The sequence below is a fragment of the Chanodichthys erythropterus genome, chromosome 7 (genome assembly GCF_024489055.1).
Source record: "Chanodichthys erythropterus isolate Z2021 chromosome 7, ASM2448905v1, whole genome shotgun sequence".
Taxonomy (NCBI): domain Eukaryota; kingdom Metazoa; phylum Chordata; class Actinopteri; order Cypriniformes; family Xenocyprididae; genus Chanodichthys; species Chanodichthys erythropterus.
The window spans coordinates 35184721-35205636 of NC_090227.1; the positions used below are offsets into that span (position 1 = coordinate 35184721).

Consider the following 20916-nt stretch of genomic DNA (forward strand, 5'->3'; position numbering starts at 1 on the left):
AATACATATATGAGCTCTGTGATGGACTGGCCATCTGTCCAGGGTGTTTCCCCTGCCTGCAGTCCAAGATGGTGGACAAGCGGTTTGGATGATGGATGGATGGATAGATGGTTAGGCCTATATATAATCTAAATATATATTAAGATTATTCAAAGAAATAATAAACTTAATTTACAGTCAGTAGTCAAATCAATAAAATGGTTAAGATTGTCAATTTGCTAATGCACTTTTCATGTGGAATGAGCCCCAATGTTTATTTGTTTTGTTTTTGTACATTATGTGTTGTTAAAGATATGTGTGTTCAAGAAAATGTTATTAAAAAAAATAGTATTTAAGATTGTCAATTTACTAAATTAGTCTGCTCTTGTGACTTGCATGCTGTGGCTTATCTGAAACTTTCTCAGTTGAAACAAAATTGCCAGCTGAGGAACACTGAATAGACTTCATGTGATCTTCTTTCTCATCGCAACATGATAAACTGCATTACAGATCTTGGACTTATCAAAATAAATTATATAATTTAGCCTACTTGGTTAAACAAAGGCAGCCCGGGAAGTAGCCTATATTAAAGGGATAGTTAATCCAAAAATTTATATTTTGCAATAATGTACTCTCCCTTGTGTTGATCCAAACCTGTACGAGTTTCTGTCGAACACAAAAGAAGATATTTTGAAAAATGTTGGTACCAGACAGTTGATGGACCCCATTGACTTCCATAGTAGGTTTTTCCATTATGGAAGGCAATGGGGTCCATTGACTGTTTGATTACCAACATTCTTCAAAATATCTTCTTTTGTGTTCAACAGAAACTCGTACAGGTTTCATTTTTGGGCAAACTATCCCTTTAACAAATAGCCTCGAGATGTCTCTCTGCTGAGATACATCTAGCATTTTTACAGAATCATGAATCTGTTTGGGACAATTTAAGTGAAAAGTTCAAATGATTATATATAAATCGATAAGCTATTTAATAAGTCCCCTTTTGTTGTAATGGCAGGAGTTCTTGAACTCTACAAGTGAAACCTGATGATCATGTTATCATCCAAAGAGCATCTTGTGCTTGACCTTTTGCACAATGGAATTAAAAAGTCACAAATATGCTCATTTGATTAGTGACCTAAACAGTGATGCATCTAAAATACACTGTAAAACTCAATAAGTTCAGAATACTCAAAACATTTGAGGAAACTTATTACCTCAAAACATTTAAGTTAAGTAACTTATTTTTTTTAAGTTAGTAGAACTTAATTTTTTTGTGACAAGTGGGGCGGGGCCGAGAGCCATGGAAGTGGAGCAATGCTAGTGTGGTGCACAGGTGTCTCTCATTAACAATCACATCACTGGCATTCCTTTGCTCCCACAGTTCTCAGCCTCGCCCTACTCAAGTACATAAAGTTAATTTACATAAACATCACATTCAAATCTTGGTTAAATGTTAGTTAGCAAAAAACACATGCTATTATAATTATCAAAGAGACTGTCAATATATACTTGCATGTATATAATCAAACAACATACAGTATATGTGGTCTTAAAAGTTTTGCAGCCCATCCTCAACCTAACCACACGGTCTACTCTTCACCAGAATGGTAACCCTACAAAACTAACATAACAGAACCCCAACATAACACAACATTAAACACTAACTTATGTCTCCCTATGTTAATCTTATGCAAAAACACACAAAATAACACTTTATTTCAACATTTAGACAGTCTGATGCAAAGCATGCTGGGAATTAGAAATCTGCTGCAACTAAAACAGTTTAGTTTACTTGAAATATGTCAGTGCTGTGAACTCAAAAGTAAAAGAAAGTTTTAAATACTCATAACTGTTAATTTAACTGAACTAATTTGTTTAATTTAAGTTTGTCCTACTCAAACGAATTAAGTATTTTGAGCATTAGGGTTTACAGTGTATTTCTTCCTCATTTTGACAATAAGTGTTTTATTTTTTTATTACAGTATTAGGACTATTAGTCTCTTTTAATTGTGTTAAGTCATTCGTTTCTTTTAAAAAAATATTAATATAGGCTACATTTATTTTCCCATTTCAAACATTATGAAATCAGGAATGGTTCGAAATTAAACAATAGCTGCAATAGAATTTCATGTGTTAAAAGAACTATTAACGCTCTTTTTCGAACACACGAGAATTCTCTGATGATGACACGCCACTTGCTCTTGTACAGTAACACGTGAGCATCTCTGTAAAAGACTGACAGTTTGAGGATGACATGCCCAAAGGATCTGTGGCATTTGGGGTTGAGAGAGCGCACTTTTCTCACTGAATCACAGCGCTGCTGTCAGCATGAGCTCTTTATAAGCGCGTTACTTCTCATTAACGATTTGAGATACGAGAAATTTTCCTCAAGTACTGGCAGCGAATAACGACAATATCAGCGCTCGACTGTGCGCGCGGTGGCGGACAGCGCTCGCGAGCTTCATTCAACGGAGAGGCGTTAAGCTGACACCCGATGTAAGCTCTGTCACCCACGGGGTACTTTTAGGATGCAGCGTTCACCTGTGGAGGATGTCAGCTGCCTCTCAAGATACTTCTTTTGGTAAGACGAAAGCAGAATTTCAAACTTAGGGTGCAAAAATGTTTTGTGTGTTCACTTTTGGACTAGCAAACCTTAAAACCAAATGTTGTGCTTCAGGACACGTGTGTTTAAATACCATTTTTCTAGTTACCATAGACATTTTTCTAGTTTATTTACATTTATTCGTCTCTACTGGATGGATTCTCAGACTGCACCTGATGACTTAAACATTCATTCAAACACTTTAATTACAGACAGTTTATTTATAAACCAAATTCTAGAACTCTAACCCCCCTTAATAAGTGTTTTATTGCTTTACACATACAAGTGTGTGTATATATTCACGTTTTGGTGTTTTCGAATAAACTTTTTACAACCTCACAAGTTACATTAGTACAATTTAATCAGAGTCCGATAAGTACAGTAGACGCTTACAAACACAAGTTGGGTTCGCCTGAGGAGGTAACCATAGCAACAGCACGCCGCTCGAGCACTTTTCTTTAAGATCAATATTGGATGATATTACAATACTTTATTATTTTGATTTAGATAACAGTGATAGAAAAATGTTTAAGGGCCCTAAAAGAAAAATGTTGTTTGCTCTAGAACGATATTACATCAAAAGATTCCGCCCTGTAAGTTACTGGAACAATTTGATCGAGACTCCAGCGTGTTTTTATAGAGCATAGACTAGAAAATAGCTACACTTTCTTGTACATCTCCTTAGAAAATAACTAATTAAAATAATCACAATATTAAAGTTTTCAACATGTGTTCTGGCTGTTTACAGGTGGACAAACCCTTTAATGAGAAAAGGTTTTAGGGAGAAACTGAGGCCATCTGATGTGTATCAAGCTCCCAGTCAAGATGCAGCAGATACTCTTGCAGAGCGTTTGGATAAGTTAGTATTTGCATTCTTACCTTTTCATGACATATTCAATTTGTAATTTTTAAAAATGTTATTTACAACCGAATTGTTCATACAGCTCCAAGTACATATCCTGGCTAATCTAAAGTGTTTCTTTTCCAATAACACTCAATTTTTAATTTGCATGAGGATTTGTTTATTTATTTATAACCATTTTATTTAATATTAAAGGTGCCATAGAATTTAAAATTGAATTTACCTTGGCATAGTTGAACAACAAGAGTTCAGTACATGGAAATGACATACAGTGTGTCTCAAACACCATTGTTTCCTCCTTCTTATATAAATCTCATTTGTTTAAAAAACCTCAGAAGAACAGGCAAATCTCAACATAACACCGACTGTTAACAGTCGGGATCATTAATATGTACGCCCCCAATATTTGCATATGCCAGCTCATGTTCAAGGCATTACACAAGGGCAGGACGTCTGGATGTGCACAGCTGAATCATCAGACTAGGTAAGCAAGCAAGGGCAATAGCGAAAAATGGCAGATGGAGCAATAATAACTGACATGATCCATGATATTTTTAGTGATATTTGTAAATTGTCTTTCTAAATGTTTCGTTAGCATGTTGCTAATGTACTGTTAAATGTGGTTATAATTACCATCGTTTCTTACTGTATTCTAAGAGACAAGAGCCATCTTTATTTTCATTTTTTAAACACTTGCAGTCTGTATAATGCATAAACACAACTTCATTCTTTATAAATCTCTCCAACAGTGTGTAATGTTAGCTTTAGCCACGGAGCGCTATCAAACTCATTCAGAATCAAATTTAAACATCATACTTACACGATTAGACATGTTGCATGACAAACACTTTGTAAATATCCATTTTGAGGGTTATATTAGCTGTGTGAACTTTGTTTATGCTGTTTAAGGCAGTCGCAAGCTCGGGGGGCGGGGAGCACGAAAATTTAAAGGGGCCGCAGCCTGAATCGGCGCATATTTAATGATGCCCCAAAATAGGCAGTTAAAAAATGAATAATAAAAAAATCTGTGGGGTATTTTGAGCTGAAACTTCACAGACACATTCAAGGGACACCTTAGACTTATATTACATCTTTTGAAAACACGTTCTACGGCACCTTTAAAGACAAATCACTATATACAAAAATAATATACTGATATTTCCCTTGTATTTTGATGTTAATTACTGAGAACATTTTCCTCTGGGTCTAAAGAAACAGAACTGAAAGACTCATGTTTTTGTGAAGTGAGCAAATTTACATCATGAAGTGATCCAAACAGAGCTCTTGGTTTCTATTGTGACTTTCAGAGTCCTCAGCTCACCTCCTGTGACTCACCAAAGCCAAATATCCCACCTTTAGGTGTTTGTGTGCTGTTTTTGACAAAAGAAGGGAGAAAGAAGAATAAAATGTAGGCAACCCCCTTTAAATGTCACCCTGCCCATTCCAGTAAAGTTTCTCTCATGCCACATAAACCACAATACATTCATGCCAGTGCCCTGCTAATGGGCATCAAATGCGACCTTTTAAATGGCCAGGCCCCTGGTGAGTGATAGATGATGAGCATTTTTGTTATTCCTCTAAGGTGAAGCACTGCTGGGAATTTGAACTTTTTTTTTCAATTAACATGTTGGAGCAGTTTCCCCTGTTTCCCCAAGCTTGTCAAGGTCTCTATGCTCTGTTTAATAAGTTCGCTAAGTCACCTTGGTTATACAGGGGTGCACCAAACAATGTCGACAAACCCATTTAATTGTGGGTGGGTGGGATGCTGTTTAACTGTTCCATTCAGTTTTCTCTCTCTACCTAAACAGAGAATGGGACAGAGAAGTTGCATCTGGAAGGAAAAAACCCAGTCTCCTGCGAGCCTTGGCACGATGCTTCATAAAACCTTTTCTGTTATTTGGCTTCCTCCTATATATAGGCGTAAGTGTTCAAATAGTCTGTGTTTGTTTTATAATTTTGGGATTGGAGTGTTGATCTCTTAAATCAGCAGTTTGACGATTTAATTAAGAAATCTACAAAAGGGTTCAAACGCACATGTATATTTGCTAATTGTTTGCACATGGGTGGATATTGCTGGCTCATTGGTATGAAGTTATGTGATTCCTAGCTGTGTACTGCAGGTAACAGTGCAGTGTGACTGTCCCAGTGAAGAAGTTTACAGCATCTAACCTCTTGCTAGATGTTGTTTCACTTGTCACTTTATTATTTTGTTGTTATCATACTTTGGACATCAATTTAGATTTTCTGTAAATAGCAATTATAAGTTTGTCAAATTGAGGTGTTTTGTCTTTTTCTAGTCATTTCTGTTACTATTTTTCAGGAGGCTACAAAAACAGTTCAGCCACAGCTTTTAGGGCGGGTCATTGCGTCATTTGACCCGGCCCATGAACCGGAGCGAGCCAATGGTTACTTTCTTGCCTTTGGTCTTGGCTTGCTATTTACTGCCCGCTTTCTCCTGCTCCAGCCTGCCATGTTTGGGCTGCACCGCCTGGGCATGCAGATTAGAATTGCACTCTTTAGCATAATCTATAAAAAGGTTTGTTATCTATCTCTATTACCATCTTTCTCTGATATCAGTATCTTTCCCAACAGTATATTAAGGGTATGATTTTCTCTGATTCTTGACCCTTAGACCTTGAAACTTTCTAGCCGAGTCTTGGACAAGATCAGCACAGGTCAGCTGGTCAGTCTGATGTCAGCTAACCTGGGCAAATTTGACCAGGCGAGTATTAAAAAGAGCAAATCACTTCAGTTTTCCCTCATGTTTGCTGGATGATAAGTCACCAAGTCGAAGGGATAGTTCTATTCTAGAGAACATTAAAGGGTTAGTTCACCCAAAAATGAAAATTCTGTTATTAATTACTCACCCTCATGTAGTTTCACACCCCTAAGACCTTTGTTCATCTTCAGCCCCAAAGTCACGTGATTTCAGCAGTTTAGCTGTTTGATAGGAGATCCGAATCACTAATTCGAAACAAAAGATTCGTAAAGCTCAGAAGCAGTGTTTTGAAATCGGCAATCACGAGATATTGTTGTAAAGTCGTCACTTTATAATATTAAGATAGAACCACTGAACTCACATGAACTGTTTGAAATATGTTTTTAGTACTTTTATGGATCTTGAGAGGTTCGGTGGCTTTGCTCTCAATAGAGGCCTCACTGGGCCATTGGATTTCATTAAAAATATCTTAATTTGTGTTCTGAAGATGAATGAAGGTCTTACACGTGTGGAACGACATGAGGGTGAGTAATAAATGACATTATATGCACTGCACATATTTTTGTACAATTTATATATATATCTGTAGAAAAAACAAAAATATAATGGTATTTTTTTTGCCAGGACATTTTCTTTTAAAGGTAGGGTAGAGTTTTTCATGAACAGTTTTTGTTAAAAGTAGTCTAAATATTAAAAAAATATACATATATCTTTTGTGGAAGTCTCAGGTACAAAAAAAGTTTTGTCCAATCATTGCATTTGTTCCAAACAATGAGCTTATGTTGCGTTCACACAATGTTGTAATTACCGAAATTATGGGATGGTAACCCGTGATGTTCGACACTGAGCTGTTCCTCGGAATAACATGGAATAATGTGTTTCTATGGCGATGCAAAAATGAATCTGCAGCAGTCAGGTGGTACAAGTCAGTTCCTTTAACACTTTACAATAAGGTTCATTAGTTAAACATTAAAGTATTAATGTATTAAATAACATGAACTAACCGTGAGCAATACATTTGTTACTGTATTTACTAATCTTCATTAATGTTAGTTAATGAAAATACAGTTGTTCTTTGTTTGTTCATGTTAGTTCACAGTGCATTAACTAATGTTAACAAGATTTTAATAATGTATTAGTAAATGTTGAAATTAACTTTAACAAAGATTAATAAATGCTGTAGAAGTGCAGTTCATTATTAGTTCATGTTAACTAATGTAGTTAACTAATGTTAACTAATGAAACTTATTGTAAAGTGTTACCATTATTATTGTAATGTGGCGTGTTTTGAGACATGTGGTAATTTAATGCCGTCCCTCGTGACGCTGCAGACTCTGCTCTGGCTGTGCGTGTTTATTTTTTGGAGGAGGCGTGGCTTTGAAGAGCGCTCTGAAGGAAGGGTGGGATCTTATGTTTTCAAAGCTAGCTTGCTATTGCTAGCCTATCTGAAATTGACTACCCTACCTTTAAGATTCTGAACTTTTCCTTTAATTGTAAAATGACACAATGCAGTGTGTAATTCAAAATACAGGGAAAACACCTGTGAAAAATGTATTTTTTTCTACTTTTTCAGATTTTTTTAGAATATATATATATATATATATATATAGCTATGGAAAAAATTAAGAGACCACTTAACATTGATTTCTGAACTTGGAGTGGTCTCTTAATTTTTTTCATAGCTGTGTATATATATATATATATATATATATATATATATATATATATATATATATATATATATATATATATATATATATAATGCATCCTTGCTGAAAAAACAATTAATTTCTTTAAAAAAAATAAATCATACTGACTCCAAACTTTTGAATGGTACTGTGTGTATAGCCAGTTTGAAAGAAAAAAAGAGAGAGAGTTTGTGCCTAGCACAGAGGCCGAACATTTGAAATAAATACACTCCTGCCAACCTGTTGGTTGAGCATTAAATTTGTCATAAAGCTTCGGAGGGGAGCGTAGCTGAACTCTGGAACGTCTTAGGAAGGTAGAGCCAATGTGCTGAATATTGATACACTCTGTAAGTGGTCTAAAGCAATTAGCACCTGTGTTTAATGTAGGTTCTTCGAGTGTCCTTTCTTTGGAATGTATGAGATGGTTTTGTTATGCTTTGTAGCCATTGCAAATGTGCTGAAGTTAACAAAATTTTCTAAATAGTTTCAAAAGTGTTCTTAGATATGGTTCATCACGCCTGGTAAGACATGGGTGGCACAACGATGCAAAAAAACTCTGGCATTTAGCTAACATATAAGGTATAGACATAAAGAATGACCATAGAACAGGAGAATGATAAAGAAGAGTCTAAATTTAATGTCTGGCTCTTTTAAGCTTTTGAAACAAACAAATTTAAATAAAGCTTTTAATTTTTAATTAATGACTAAGATTCGATCTTGTATTCACTGTACCATGATGCATTTCTTTCTTTTCTTTTCTTTTTCTTTTTTGGTACAGAGCCTGGGTATGGCCCACTTTGTTTGGATATCACCATTGCAATGCATCCTGTGTACAGGGCTTATCTGGGAACTCATTGATGTCAATAGCTTCTGTGCACTTGCTGCCATCTCTTTATTGGGTGTCTTGCAGGCCTTTCTCTCACATAAAATGGGTCCTTACAAGTAAGTCTCAAATGTACTTTCAGCCTACATGCAAACCAAAAAGTCCGCATTGACAGACTTACACTGGCACATATTTGTTTAAGAGATGTCTCTCAAAGTATCCTTTATGCTCCCACAGAAACATTCCATTTATGATTCATGCTGGTTAAAGGCTTTGAAGAGTTTGGACAGGTAGTTCAGTTCTGCTCCTGTAATCAGAAGGCTGGTTAGCCTTGTGCCTTGGAGAAATGTAAACATGTTGGTCAGAACCGCTACTGAGACAGTATCACAGTTTAATTCAGTCTGTATGTTGTCTGTATTCAGTGCCTTCACTCCAAGCACCATCGACATTACAACTATGCTTAGTCATATGTATTAAACACCCACACTGGAGTGTTTATTATGTACAGGACATGAAGTTCTGTAAGCACAGACACATCATTCCAATTTTCTGTCTTTTTCTGTTTTCCACCAGAGCACAAAAAGTGATATTGACCAACAAACGGTTGGCTCTGACCTCAGAGATCATGGAGAACCTGCATTCGGTGAAGGCCTACGGCTGGGAGGAGATAATGGAGACCCTCATTAAGAACATCAGACAGTAAGACCCAAACAGTTTAGTGGGTGTTCTCCACTTTTTATGAAAAACAAGTCATGAATGTTGCTTTTATACAGTGAATAGCCTCACATAGCCAGACCTTTGAGAAACTTGAAGAGACCATCTGACTGACATGAAAAACAATTTTTACATGCCATATTTTTAAAGGGTAAGTTCACCCAAAAATGAAAATAATGTCATTTATTACTCACCCTCATGTCGTTCTATGCCCATAAGACCTTTGTTCATCTTCAGAACACAAATTAAGATATTTTTGATGAAATCCGATGGCTCAGTGAAGCCTCCATAGACAGCAATGCCACTGAACTTCAAAACATATTCAAAACAGTTCATGTGAGTACAGTGGTTCAACCTTAATATTATAAAGCGACAAGAATACTTTTTATGCACCAAAAAAACTATATAATGACTTTTCAACAATATCTAGTGATGGCCGATTTCAAAACACTGCTTCGAATCTTTTTTTTAGTTTGAATATGTTTTGAGTACCTTTCTGGAAACAGTAATAAGTATATCAAATAGTCCAATTTGTTTGACAGTTTTGCTACACAGATTTGATGCCATTGACCTGGAAAATGTTGGCGAATTGAGTGATTATTTCACGTTCAAAGGCACTTGCTGTATCAACCCAGTACTTTGTAAACACAAACTGGAACTTCCCATATTGAGAAGAGCTTTCCATTTTTGTGTGCAATATGCAACAGATCAAGGTGGATCAAGGGTGTGCTGTCTGAAACTGAGACTAAATAAGTGATTTAATTAAAGCGAACAGTTGAACAGTTGATATTTCAGTTAATTACATTTCTGTCCTACACATTCTTTAATTCCTATTCCTTTAATATTAAGTAAGGTTCTTTCAGAAGAGATTATGGACCAGAAGAGTGGGCCTGGATCAGAGAAACTTGAAGCTACAGTCTCCTACTGTTTCTCTGTAGTATTACATTTATGGCAGCACACGGCGTGCCTTTGTGTTTTTGTTATCAGCTCAGTCTTGGAGAATCAATGTGCCGTTGTTTTTTTAGCTATTTGATATCTCATGACACAGTCTCCAAATATCCTACCCATCTAGCATTCCCTTTCAGTTTGTCATTCTTGCTTCCCGTAAACTGTTTTTAGGGATGAGGTGAAGTTGACCAGGAAGATTGGCTCCCTGCGCTACTTCTACAGCTCTGCATACTTTTTCTCAGCCATCTTTGTGATTGTGGCTGCAGTGGTGCCCCATGCCCTGAGTCGCGGTATCAACCTGCGTCGCATATTCACCACTCTCTCCTACTGTATGGTGCTGCGTATGACTGTTACTCGACAACTGCCCGGCTCCATCCAGATGTGGTACGACACCATGCGGCTTATTTGGAAGATTGAAGTGAGTCCACACACTCTACAAGAGACACAAGTGTAGCCCATTCTCACGGCACCCTGTCAGGACTGTCAGATGATTAAAATAATTGCGTTGTTTTAACACAACAAATTGGTTGTTTTAACCTAGCGGTTGGGTTGTTTTAACTCAGCGAATTGGGTTGTTTTAACCCAGAAAATTGGATTGTTTTAACCCAGCAAATTGGTTGTTTTAACCTAGCGGTTGGGTTGTTTTAACTCAGCGAATTGGGTTGTTTTAACCCAGAAAATTGGATTGTTTTAACCCAGCAAATTGGTTGTTTTAACCTAGCGGTTGGGTTGTTTCAACTCAGCAAATTGAGTTGTTTTAACCCAGCGAATTGGGTTGTTTTAACTCAGTGAATTGGGTTGTTTTAACCCCAAAAATTGGATTGTTTTAACCCAGCAAATTGGTTGTTTTAACCTAGCGGTGGGGTTGTTTTAACTCAGCAAATTGAGTTGTTTTAACCCAGCGAATTGGGTTGTTTTAACCCAGCGAATTGGGTTGTTTTAACTCAGTGAATTGGGTTGTTTTAACCCCAGAAAATTGGATTGTTTTAACCCAGCAAATTGGTTGTTTTAACCTAGCGGTGGGGTTGTTTTAACTCAGCAAATTGAGTTGTTTTAACCCAGCGAATTGGGTTGTTTTAACTCAGCGAATTGGATTGTTTTAACCTAGCGAATTGGTTGTTTTAACCCAACGAATTGGTTGTTTTAACCAGTGAATTGAGTTATTTTAACTCAGCGAATTGAGTTGTTTTAACTCAGTGAATTGAGTTGTTTTAACTCAGCGAATTGGGTTGTTTTAACCCAGAAAATTGGATTGTTTTAACCCAGCAAATTGGATTGTTTTAACCCAGCGAATTGGGTTGTTTTAACTCAGTGAATTGGGTTGTTTTAACCCAGCGAATTGGGTTGTTTTAACCCAGCGAATTGGGTTGTTTTAACTCAGTGAATTGGGTTGTTTTAACCCCAGAAAATTGGATTGTTTTAACCCAGCAAATTGGTTGTTTTAACCTAGCGGTGGGGTTGTTTTAACTCAGCAAATTGAGTTGTTTTAACCCAGCGAATTGGGTTGTTTTAACTCAGCGAATTGGATTGTTTTAACCTAGCAAATTGGTTGTTTTAACCCAACGAATTGGTTGTTTTAACCAGTGAATTGAGTTATTTTAACTCAGCGAATTGAGTTGTTTTAACTCAGTGAATTGAGTTGTTTTAACTCAGCGAATTGGGTTGTTTTAACTTAGCGAATTAAGTTGTTTTAACCCAGCAAATTGGTTGTTTTAACCTAGCGGTTGGGTTGTTTTAACTCAGCAAATTGAGTTGTTTTAACCCAGCGAATTGGGTTGTTTTAACTCAGTGAATTGAGTTGTTTTAACCCAGAAAATTGGTTGTTTTAACCCTGCGAATAGGGCTGTTTTAACTCAGTGAATTGGATTGTTTTAACCCAGAAAATTGGTTGTTTTAACCTAGCGGTTGGGTTGTTTTAACTCAGCAAATTGAGTTGTTTTAACCCAGTGAATTGAGTTGTTTTAACCCAGCAAATTGGATTGTTTTAACCCAACGAATTGGTTGTTTTAACCTAGCGGTTGGGTTGTTTTATCCCAGCGAATTGGATTGTTTTAACCCAGCAAACTGGATTGTTTTAACCCAGCGAATTGGTTGTTTTAACCCAGCGATTGGGTTGTTTTAACCCAGCGATTGGGTTGTTTTAACCTAGCAGATTGGATTGTTTTAACCCAGCGAATTGGATTGTTTTAACCCAGCGAATTGGGTTGTTTTAACTCAGTGAATTGGGTTGTTTTAACCCAGCGAATTGGGTTGTTTTAACCCAGCGAATTCTGTTGTTTTAACCCAGCGAATTGGGTTGTTTTAACTCAGTGAATTGGGTTGTTTTAACCCCAGAAAATTGGATTGTTTTAACCCAGCAAATTGGTTGTTTTAACCTAGCGGTGGGGTTGTTTTAACTCAGCAAATTGAGTTGTTTTAACCCAGCGAATTGGGTTGTTTTAACTCAGTGAATTGGGTTGTTTTAACCCCAGAAAATTGGATTGTTTTAACCCAGCAAATTGGTTGTTTTAACCTAGTGGTGGGGTTGTTTTAACTCAGCAAATTGAGTTGTTTTAACCCAGCGAATTGGGTTGTTTTAACTCAGCGAATTGGTTGTTTTAACTCAGCGAATTGGTTGTTTTAACCCAACGAATTGGTTGTTTTAACCAGTGAATTGAGTTATTTTAACTCAGCGAATTGAGTTGTTTTAACTCAGTGAATTGAGTTGTTTTAACTCAGCGAATTGGGTTGTTTTAACTTAGCGAATTAAGTTGTTTTAACCCAGCAAATTGGTTGTTTTAACCTAGCGGTTGGGTTGTTTTAACTCAGCAAATTGAGTTGTTTTAACCCTGCGAATTGGGTTGTTTTAACTCAGTGAATTGGATTGTTTTAACCCAGAAAATTGGATTGTTTTAACCCAGAAAATTGGTTGTTTTAACCTAGCGGTTGGGTTGTTTTAACTCAGCAAATTGAGTTGTTTTAACCCAGCGAATTGAGTTGTTTTAACCCAGCAAATTGGATTGTTTTAACCCAACGAATTGGTTGTTTTAACCTAGCGGTTGGGTTGTTTTAACCCAGCGAATTGGATTGTTTTAACCCAGCAAACTGAATTGTTTTAACCCAGCGAATTGGTTGTTTTAACCCAGCGATTGGATTGTTTTAACCCAGCGATTGGGTTGTTTTAACTCAGCAAATTGGGTTGTTTTAACCTAGCAGATTGGATTGTTTTAACCCAGCGAATTGGATTGTTTTAACCTAGCGGCTGGGTTGTTTAACCCAGCGAATTGGTTGTTTGCCCAACCTGCTGGGTGTTGGAAATTAACATTTACTAATATATTTACTTTTATATTGAACTAATATACTAAGTTTAATGAATAATAATTAAACAACAGACATGTATTACATTGCTTATTAATTCATGTTCACATATTAATTATTATTGTTGCCTCTAGTAGTTATTTGTCAGATTTTTAATTTCCAACCTATTTTGGGTTAATTTTAAGCCAGCCATATAGTGATATTTAAACAATAGCTGGGTAATTAAACTTCCCAGCACGTTGGGCAAACATGTAACCCAAACCGCTGGGTTAAAACAACCCAATTGCTGGGTTTGTCCATTTTCAACCCAACTTGGGTTGTTTTTAACCCAGCAGTTTTTGGAGTGTATTCTATTGTATTTCTGAAGACCACTATTCTTGGCATCAGTAAACTGTAAATATTGAATCAGTAAATATTGTGTAATTCTGTAAAGTGTACTTAACTTCTACTTCCTCCAGGAATTTCTTAGTAAGGAAGAATACAAGTTAATGGAGTACGATCTCAGCATCACAGAGCTGGAACTTAAAGATGTGACTGCTTCTTGGGATGAGGTACAGTCTTTGAGATTATCACACCTTTTTGAAACAGATTGAGACTGAAAACAATTCCTTTTCACTTTTGGGAAGCAGGTTTAGCAAACTAATTGCTATGTCTTTTATTGACTGTTTTTCATGTATTTGAATAGAATTGCATGTTCAGTTGTGTAGCTACAAGGCTAGTGATCCATGAAGCCTAACTGAGGTCAAAAATTAACTTTAAATTACTTGAACCACATTAGGTGATATTCCAAATTAAAGCACATGACTTTGCTATTCCTTTTCACCACTCAGAGAGAACAGAACAAAAGGAAGAATCAATCAATGTTTGAATGCCTTCATTGTGTATGTGTAAACACCCTCTATCTGTGTTCCTTCAGGGTCCTGGTGAACTTCTAGAAAGGATAAAACAGGAGAACAAAGCTAATGGCCATCACAATGGAGATGCTGGCCTCTTCTTCACCAACCTTTATGTGACTCCTGTACTGAAGGACATCAGCTTAAACCTGAAGAAAGGAGAGATGTTGGCTGTTACCGGTTCTATGGGATCTGGGAAGGTAGGAGTGGTTGCCATTTTTATTCACTTGTAATCTGTCATTAATTCCATGAAATTGTGATAAAATAATATGGAAAAGGTACTGGTAATTTAAGGAAATTTCCTTTAACCCTTAAACACAACACAATGCACTTCATAATAAAAATGAATGTTGGACAAGAGACTAAGCAATTCTGCCAAATAATTCACATTTATAACAATTATAGTGGATACATGAAAAGCCACTACAGTGTGAAACCTTCATTAAGCATAAATATAAGCTACAATATAAAAGGATGAGTAAAGCCAACTGTTTAAGAGAAAACAAACATTTGCTAAAAGGAAATGGTAAGATTGTCATTGTTCAGACATAATGCCTATATTTATAGAGCTCATTGTTGATGACCATCCTCGGGGAGCTGGTTCCCTCCTCTGGGAAGATCCGACACAGCGGCCGAATCGCCTACTCCTCCCAAACAGCCTGGATCATGCCTGGAACCATCCGAGACAACATCCTTTTTGGCCTGACCTATGATGAGTATCGTTACAAGAGTGTGGTCAAAGCATGCCAGCTTGAGGAGGTACTGACACATTGATGCTCTTTAGTCCACTCTTTGTGTCTTTCATTTCCTTAGTCTTACTCCCATCTCCAATTCCTGTCCCCCTCTCTCATTTATATTTCAATCCCTCTGTCTACAGTATATTGCCTGACGTCACTCATCTCTTTGCTCAACCTAACAAGTCCTCCTCTTTGTCCTGTCTCAAGTTCCTGCGTTGCTTCTGTTTCTGTCTTTCCCCTGTCTTTCGCTCTCTCTACATGGAATGTTCACCTGGCAATGGAACTGAGAACCTTTGTTAGATGTAGAACTGTGTCATATTACCCTGCTCATGGTTTTCTCCCTTCACTCTCAATCTCTTGATACCAAAGCAGCCAATCGTCTGCAACTATCAGCAACCAAAGTGTTGAGTGACAGGGCCCTTGTTTAACCGAGTCTTACATGAAAGAACGGTCAGAAGGGAGATCTGATGAGAATACATTCATGTCCAAGCATTAGGCTCAGTGTAAGATTTATCCATGCTAGTAGATGATATTCGTCTAGCGATAATCATATTGTGAAGCTTTTTCTTACACTGCAAAAGTAAATAAGTAAATTAAAATCTTAAAACAAACTTAAATTTGCTTCACATGATATTTATACATGTTTTCAGGGAATATACTGAAACATTTTTCTACTGAATTGGTAAAATCAAAAAACATAAAGCTTACAAACTAAGTGAGGTTTACACTAAAAACAAACAAAAAATACTTTGCTGTTTGGACAAAGAAAAATAAAATATTCAAAATATATAATCTGAAATGTAAATTCTTTCTGAAAAAGATTAAACTATATATATATATATATATATATATATATATATATATATATATATATATACACATTATGACTACTGACAGGTGAAGTTAATAACACTGATTATCTCTTCATCACGGCATCTGTTAGTGTGTGGGATATATTAGGCAGCAAGTGAACATTTTGTCCTCAAAGTTGAAGTGTTAGAAGCAGAAAAAATGGGCAAGCGTAAGGATTTGAGCGAGTTTCACAAGGGCCAGATTGTGATGGCTAGACAACTGGGTCAGAGCATCTTCAAAACTGCAGCTCTTGCAGGGTGTTCCCAGTCTGCAGTGCTCAGTATCTATCAAAAGTGGTCCAATGAAGGAACAGTGGTGAACGGTATATATACACTGCCCTCCAAAAGTTTGGAAACACCCTAGAAAAGTGGGGTTTTGGACAATATTGTGATATTTTCGCACTGATAAGGGACAACACAAACTACGAAAACATATTTTATTACATAAACAGTTTATACATAGAAAAAACGTAAATTTTCGATTCCTCAAAATATCCACCATTAGCAGCTATCTGACCTAAACTGGGTTCTAATTGGTTCATTGTATTCTAAACTTAATTGGCAATCAGTTGTTGAAGCTATTAAGGTGTGCTGACCCAAAAATCTTTTACAAACTTGGGCCAAGTTTAAACCAGTAACCAGGCATCACAGCTGGCAAAGGAGCATGTCTGACTTTGACATTATTATGTAATCAAAATGAAAATTATTATTGCTGGTCTTAAATGATAATGTCAAGTTACTTTAATATATTTGGACCAAAAAATTATAAGGATTTATGCTGATATCATCCAAAACCACACTTTGCCAGGGGTGTTTCCAAACTTTTGGAAGGCAGTGTATATATATATATATATATATATATATATATATATATATATATATATATATATATATATATATATATATATATATATATATATATATATATATACACTGCCTTCCATATATATATATATATATATATATATATATATATATATATATATATATATATATATATATATATTTATCAGTCTATCATTTCCCATAGGGAGAAAATTTAACATGTTTCCTCTAAAACAAAGTATGTTTTACAGTAAATGGTTATTACAAGTGTAATTTATGAATGTTTGTTTTGAAACATTCAGACTCTAACAACAGTAGATCTTTAAGAGCAGTGTGAGGTGGCTATTGTCATCACAATGGTTGGCAAGGCCATATCAACAGAGTGTGAGAAGTTAGTCTCTTGTGTGCTAACTAGCAAAAAGTTATTTTTTATTGTACATAATGAGTCTATTCCGTGTATGCTGAAAGATCAAGATGCAGACTCTTAGACTTTCTCAGCATACTTAATCTTTTGAGTCACACACTCGAAACAAGCTCTCAATGCAAACGACAAGAATAGCAGGATCTAATAAATGGATTTGTTGAGTCTTTAAAATGTAAAGTGGAAATGCCCAAGTTTAATTGGCTTGTGTTATCTATGCATTTTCTTTTTTTAGCACTGATATACTAGCATTTCAGCCCTCATTCATGTTGTGTCTGGGCAGTAAACCTCAGCATTTACATCTTTAAGACATCAGTGCTCCAGTGCTCTCCACTGATTTGTTTGTGTAGTGTTTTAGAGTCTTTCTCACTGCATCACTTCATTTAATTATTATTTTTAATGCTCCTAAAATGGACAAACAGAGTTGATGACAAGGTAAGAACCTTCTACGTGAGAATCATTCATCTCAGGTTGCATGTGGTCTCTTAAAAAAAACAACAACCTTAAACCAGCCTAACATTGTAACGCTGATCTGTAGTATTAGAGGGGTTTTGGGAACTGACAAAACTAGCTGAAGAATATCTGAAAGCATCTTAGGCTGGTTTAAGTTTTGAGTTTGTTTTTAAGCACCAAATATAGACAGTTTACCAACTATTTCTGCTGTGAGTGTGTTGACCTGTGTGTGTCTGTGCACTTTAGAATCATGTAAAATAGCATGTGGTTTTTTCCCTAAATTTCTCACAATGTCTTACTTGCTCTCTGTGATGACATTGTCTGTTTTATTGTTAGGATCTGGCTGCTCTTCCTGAGAAGGATAAGACGCCTATGGCAGAGGGGGGTTTAAACTTGAGTGGGGGTCAGAAGGCACGTGTAGCCCTGGCCAGGTATGTCACACATTTCCTCACCTACACTTAGACATCTCTCAACTCCTCAGATGTACACCAGCACCTGTAGTTTAATCCACACTAGTGTCCTCACCTGCCTCATGGTTGCTCTTTCCCACAAAACTTTAGGGAAGAATGTAATTCATATAAGTATGGCATTTTAATTACCGTCACAACACATTGATACATCATGTCAGGAATGTAACAGTCTCTTAGATTTACATGGCCATAAAGTCAATATTGAATCTTACAATTGAATACAATCATGCAGCCATAAAATGAGAGTTTGACAACTTTTTATTGTTTGTTTGTATGAAAGCGTCCCTGTGTCCCTGGGCTTGTGACTTTTTTTTTTTTTTTTTTTTTTTGGGAACGTATTAATTGTTTTCAAGTCTTATTATAGTGTGAATTTACAGAATTAAAATATTCCTTAAAGTAAACTTCATTTAATAAACTTGATTTATATTTAAATTATCAAATTCTCAGTAGTTAAACTTAATTTTTATCTGCACAGGGCTGTTTACAGAGATGCTGATGTTTACCTGCTTGACGCACCATTTACTCACCTGGATATTGCAACAGAAAAAGAAATATTTGACAAGTATGTATATCACATTCTCTTTGTCATGGTAGGAATTTTGCTCTTCAGGATTCCACTTGGATTCACTTGACTAAGTAATGAACGTATTAATTTCTTGAATAATTAAATAATTACATCATGTAGCATTTTGACTTTCATTAATTCTAAGATTGCCTTTTGCCTGTTTTCTGCCATGGAAGACTCTGGATCAGAACTTCTGTCTTTCCAAAAGAAATATAAACTAATTTGCTACTAAGTTGCATAAAACAAAAGCAGTATCTTTTTTTAGAATTTTCATGTAAAGTTAATAGAGTTCAACAGTCGGGTTCTGCAAGTAAAAAATCCCATTCATTTTCTCCATAGGGAATTGATTTTAATCAATTTTAATTTGATAAATTGCAATTAACCATTAAAAGACAGACCTACTGTGAGCTTCGAGGTTGTTGATCGAAGGTATATGCTTTTGTTAAAGGCATCGGCCCACATTATTTCAACTTTTTTTTTAAATAATCATGTTTAAAAGGATTCCTAGTGAAAAAGAAGGACTTTAGCGCTTGCTCGCTCCCATGAAGCACTGCAAATGACATAATTGAGTCATGTGTGTATTCTATTATGTCATTTGTGTGTGTATATATATATATACTTTTTGGAACCATAGCCACGAAAAAAGTGGATTTTTCATGGCTATGGCTCCTGTGTATAGAGATACTGTTGCTCTCTATACACGATTAAAAAATGAATAGTGACCTCTTACCGACAGAAGAGACCAAATCGAAAAGAGGCGACAGCACATACTATACTGTTCATTTTAGCTTAATTGTGAGTAATATTAATACGTAATCTCATTCTTATGTCTTTTCCCAGATGTCTGTGTAAGCTGATGGCCTCCAAGACACGCATCTTGGTAACAAATAAGATTGAGCATATGAAGCGAGCCGATAAGATCATACTGCTCCACAATGGTGAAAGTTTTTTCTACGGCACCTTTTCGGAGCTTCAATCGGAGCGTCCTGATTTTAGCTCTTTGCTTCTGGGTTTGGAGGCCTATGATAACATCAGCGCTGAGCGCCGCTGCTCTATCCTGACAGAGACTCTCCACCGCGTCTCGGTGGATGAGAGCGCAGGCATGCGACCTGAACGCTCCTCTTATCGCCAAGTGGCCCCGCCCATGCCCAAGTACAAAGATGAGAGAAAAGCCTCAGTGATCGTCAACCCTCTTGGAGCAGCGCGTAAGGCATCTTTCATTCAGGTACCAGAGGAAGAGGTCCGCAGGACATTACCTGACCGGAAGTTCTCCCTGGTACCTGAGAACGAGCTAGTAGATGAATCCTTCATGGGAAGCGACGTCTATCATAACCATGGGGTGCATATGGCTGGTCAGAGGAGGCAGTCGGTGTTGGCCTTCATGACCAATGCACAAGGCCAGGGCCGTCGTGACCACCTTCAGTCTTCTTTCCGCAGACGGCTGTCCATCGTGCCTCAGAGCGAACTGGCTTCTGAGCTGGACATCTACACTCGCCGCCTGTCGGACAGCACGTATGACATCACCGGGGTCCTAGAAGAAGAGAACATTGAGGTGTGGAAAATTCCTGCACTATGCAACATATTAATTTACATACTAGACTTTAACATGATCTGATTCGCTTCTCTTTGCAGGCATGTTTAGTTGATGAAATTGATGAAATAGAGGAGGCATTTGAAACGACAAAGTGGAACACATATGTCAGATATGTGTCAAATAATAAAAGTCTTCTTTATGTACTGATCTTCATCCTCATTGTTGCAGCAGCTGAGGTAATCTGAATATTTTCTCTGTTTATCTCTATGTATTGTCTACTGTATGTGTACTGACATGTTCTGCATAAGAGATGTCTTTCAAAAACATAAAAAAATCTTACCCAAAAAACTTTAGAACAGAAGTGTACATCTAGATTTACTAATCCTAAGTATTCCTCATGTGTTTTAGGTTGCAGGTTCTGTAGCAGGGATCTTTCTGATAACTGAGTAAGTGTTTTTCCTTTCCTCATTTACTAGTTAACAAAACATCTTTAGTTGTCAAGCATTCTTCAGAATTGTAATCAATCCACAAA

General features: G+C 36.5%; 1 protein-coding gene across 2 annotated transcripts in view; it reads left to right on the forward strand.

Moving 5' to 3' along the window:
- The first annotated feature begins 2264 nt into the window (after positions 1 to 2264).
- The window catches only part of cftr (CF transmembrane conductance regulator), a 33118-nt gene continuing 14466 nt past the window's right edge, over positions 2265 to 20916 (forward strand). The window contains exons 1-16 of one of the 2 annotated variants that reach the window (XM_067390353.1): positions 2265 to 2563; positions 3333 to 3443; positions 5255 to 5366; positions 5767 to 5982; positions 6079 to 6168; positions 8632 to 8795; positions 9250 to 9375; positions 10510 to 10756; positions 14094 to 14186; positions 14552 to 14728; positions 15096 to 15287; positions 18152 to 18246; positions 18761 to 18847; positions 19691 to 20402; positions 20483 to 20620; positions 20793 to 20830. In XM_067390353.1, coding sequence (XP_067246454.1) covers positions 2511 to 2563; positions 3333 to 3443; positions 5255 to 5366; positions 5767 to 5982; positions 6079 to 6168; positions 8632 to 8795; positions 9250 to 9375; positions 10510 to 10756; positions 14094 to 14186; positions 14552 to 14728; positions 15096 to 15287; positions 18152 to 18246; positions 18761 to 18847; positions 19691 to 20402; positions 20483 to 20620; positions 20793 to 20830 — 2651 coding nt within the window. In that variant the 5' untranslated portion in view covers positions 2265 to 2510. Of the gene's footprint in view, positions 2564 to 3332; positions 3444 to 3865; positions 3931 to 5254; positions 5367 to 5766; positions 5983 to 6078; positions 6169 to 8631; positions 8796 to 9249; positions 9376 to 10509; positions 10757 to 14093; positions 14187 to 14551; positions 14729 to 15095; positions 15288 to 18151; positions 18247 to 18760; positions 18848 to 19690; positions 20403 to 20482; positions 20621 to 20792; positions 20831 to 20916 lie in introns of those variants that run through there. The other variant, XM_067390354.1, reaches the window with a different exon arrangement.